This window comes from Chinchilla lanigera, unplaced genomic scaffold (genome assembly GCF_000276665.1).
Source record: "Chinchilla lanigera isolate Chin_1 unplaced genomic scaffold, ChiLan1.0 scaffold00035, whole genome shotgun sequence".
NCBI lineage: Eukaryota > Metazoa > Chordata > Mammalia > Rodentia > Chinchillidae > Chinchilla > Chinchilla lanigera.
The window spans coordinates 1,931,844-1,934,879 of NW_004955436.1; the positions used below are offsets into that span (position 1 = coordinate 1,931,844).

The 3,036-nt window shown below is 49.7% G+C and overlaps 1 protein-coding gene across 1 annotated transcript in view; it reads right to left on the reverse strand.

The window, feature by feature from the left end:
- The window catches only part of Man1a1 (mannosidase, alpha, class 1A, member 1), a gene marked incomplete in the record, with an annotated part of 142,587 nt that overhangs the window by 101,569 nt on the left and 37,982 nt on the right, over positions 1-3,036 (reverse strand). The window contains 1 exon segment of the mRNA XM_013516640.1: positions 691-806. Coding sequence (XP_013372094.1) covers positions 691-806 — 116 coding nt within the window.

The window sequence follows — 3,036 nt, forward strand, 5'->3', positions numbered from 1 at the left end:
GCAGCAGGCTATGGAGATCTGCTGCAACACGCTGAACAACAGGCCCCCTGGGACACACGCGACGTGCTCACTGTGCCTGACAGGAGCACAGGCCTGGAAGCTTGAAGCCTCGTTTCTGGAAGGGGGCTGCCATAACGTGAGCCTCGCGCAGCAAAGGAGCACACGCAGGCCCGGCAGAGCCACAGCCCTCAGGACCTCCGATGCAGGCTGGAAGCCCCTGCGCCTTCCCTTTCTGTCTCACTGGTTGTTCTAGGACTTGGCACATGGCGGTTTCAATAAATGTTGATTTGTTTTCTCTTACTCTTGACAAAAAATAAGAGCAAGAATACAGTATAGTAACACATTTTATATATATATATAAATATAAAATATATGTGTTTTGCAGTATTGGGAATTGAACCAAGGGCCTTTGCCACTTAGTTATATCCCCAGCCCTTTTATTTTGAGACAGGATATTATATCATTAATTTGCTCAGCTGGGCTTGAACTTTCACTCCTCCTGCCTCAGCCTCCCAGAGTGCTGGGATTACTGGTGTGTGTCACCACTGCTAATAATAATATCTTTAGGATTTATAGTTACATTACTTGTTTCCACTGGGATACATTACAACACAATACTATACCCCAATACAGAGGTATTCAAGTTAACCAACACTTAAGGGCCCAGTTAGCAACTTTTATTTAACTCACCACATTAAAGTCTAAATTTTTTTCAATCCATAATTTTGCTTCTTCAAATTCATCTTTCATTCCCATAATAAAAAGTGTATCCAGGGCATCCACTATAGTTGCTCCCTTGATGTTACCTGAAAATACCAGAAAAAGAATTTATTCAATAAAATACATAACATATAAAAATTGACTGCACCTAGGGAAAAGGGGGTGATTCTCAATTTCTTAATAAGCAGTAATTCTGAACACAGTCTAAAATTCCTCCAGTGAAGGAAAATAAAGAACATGCACCAAAACCAAATCAGGTATTATCATAGGCAGTGACATGTAATTTTTAATGTCTCTTCTGTGCTGTAGGAAATGTTTTAGAGATGTCATTTGTGATTGCATTCTCTAGCGAGGAAAGAGTAACATGAGCAAAACACGGGTTCATTTTGATGAATTCCACTGCACTGTACCTGCCCCAACTGTCTACATATCTTGGCTGGAGAACCTGTCCGCCAAGAGCTCTGAGAAACTGTCATGCCCTCCTACCTGAGGGCAGTGTCCCACACACGAGTGGACCAGACAGAGCAGGTGGTGCCTGCCCCACAGGTCTCGCTTTCTCCCTGAACACAAGCAAACCCAACACTTGCGGCCTGCAGCAAATGCTGGCGTGAGGGCCACAGCTCAAACAGCTTGAGGTGGGGCAGCAGAACTCACAAGAGCTTTTTCTTTCTTCAGTTTTATACAGAGAAAATTGGTTCTTGCTGTAGACCTCAGCAACCTCAGCAGAGGCTCTTCCCTTCCTCTCCTCAGGAAGCATGTGTCACATTTTGCTCTCACGGGTGGCACTCCGGGTCCGAGGCCATAGCATCTCTACCCTTGTCCCCTGGGGCACCAGCATGAAAAGTCCTCGACATGGTCTGTAAACCGAGTCTGGCCGCTGTGGCGCCCAAGGACTAACGGCACCCCTACTGTAGTAATGTGTGGCGCGGACGGGCGGATGCCTGGTGTCTGGGCCAGGATGGGCAGGACGAATCAGACCCCAAAGCACTGCTCGGAGGGGCCTGCAGCTTAAAGCAAGTGAATCCCGTACTCTGGATGTTCCAGGAATACTGTCGGACAACTGAGACCCAGTCACAGGCCAGGCCCAACAGGGAACCTGCAGCCCTCAGGCCTGGCTGACCCGGCCTCTGTCTCCTCCCCGCAAGTCCTGGTCCTCATCATTCCGTCTTGGCGTGCATGTCCGGAACTGTGCCCCCTCCAGGACCCGGCCACCCCGTCCTGCTCGTGCCCCTCATCCTCCTGGAGCCCGCATGACCAACAGGCTGGTGATGCGTGCCTGGCTGGTGCGTGACCGGGTACACAGATGATGCGTGTGGCGGCCGGGCCAGGGCCATGTCGGCCCACGGACATGAACGCACATCCCAGCGAAGTCCCTTCAACCCCGCACTGAAAGCAGTTATCTTCAGCAGGCCTTGGAGTGTTGGACTATTACAATGCCCAGCTCGACGCAGAGCAGTTCCACATCCTACCTGACGATGATGAGAAAAGCTGAGGACACCTGCACTGCAGGGCATGTCTTACTGTAATTTAATGTTCTCTAGAATATAACTTTTCTGAGACAGAACTATGGATTCAGGTCAATACTGAAGGGAGTATTTTAAAGCAGCATTTTGAAATATGGTTTTCAAATACGGCACCAGCTTCCTACTTTCATTTGTCACTTAAAAGCTTTAGGTAAAAGTTTTCATTTCTTGTATTTTAGCTTTATACTGAAAACAGCTACTTAAGTACAAATATGTCCCTCTGAGCCGGTGTGGGAGAACTCTTAATCGACTGCTGTAGCCCACCTTACACTCCTGTAATCCCAGCACTGCAGGAGGCTGAGACAAGAGGATCACGGCAGGTTCGAGGCCAGCCTGGGCTGCAAGGACAGCTTGTACAACACAGCAAGACCTTGCCTCCAAAAACGAAAACCCCAAAGTACATTATCTCCCTTTGAAAGCATTTTTAGCTCTGAAGTCTGAAATTACAGTTCTATCTTGTGTGAAGCAGCACTGTGCAGTGCTGAGTATTTGAGATATCCTCCTACGTTCATTAGTGCTGTTTTAAGTTAACGAAGTAACCGGTTTTCCGCTCCAGCCTCACGAGGAAGAAACAGCCGAGAGAAAGCCGTCCGGGCGAGAAAGCCGTCTGGGTCAGAGAAAGCCGCCCGGGCGAGAGAAAGCCGTCCGGGCGGGCTCCTTGGAGGAACAGGGGGCAAAGCTCAGGTTCGCCACGACTCCGAGGCCCTCCCGATAGCGGGCCGTGCGCCGGGCGGCGGGGCGGCCGCCTCGAAGTAAGCGCCGCTGCTGGACGTCGGGGCCGAAGGCGCCCCGT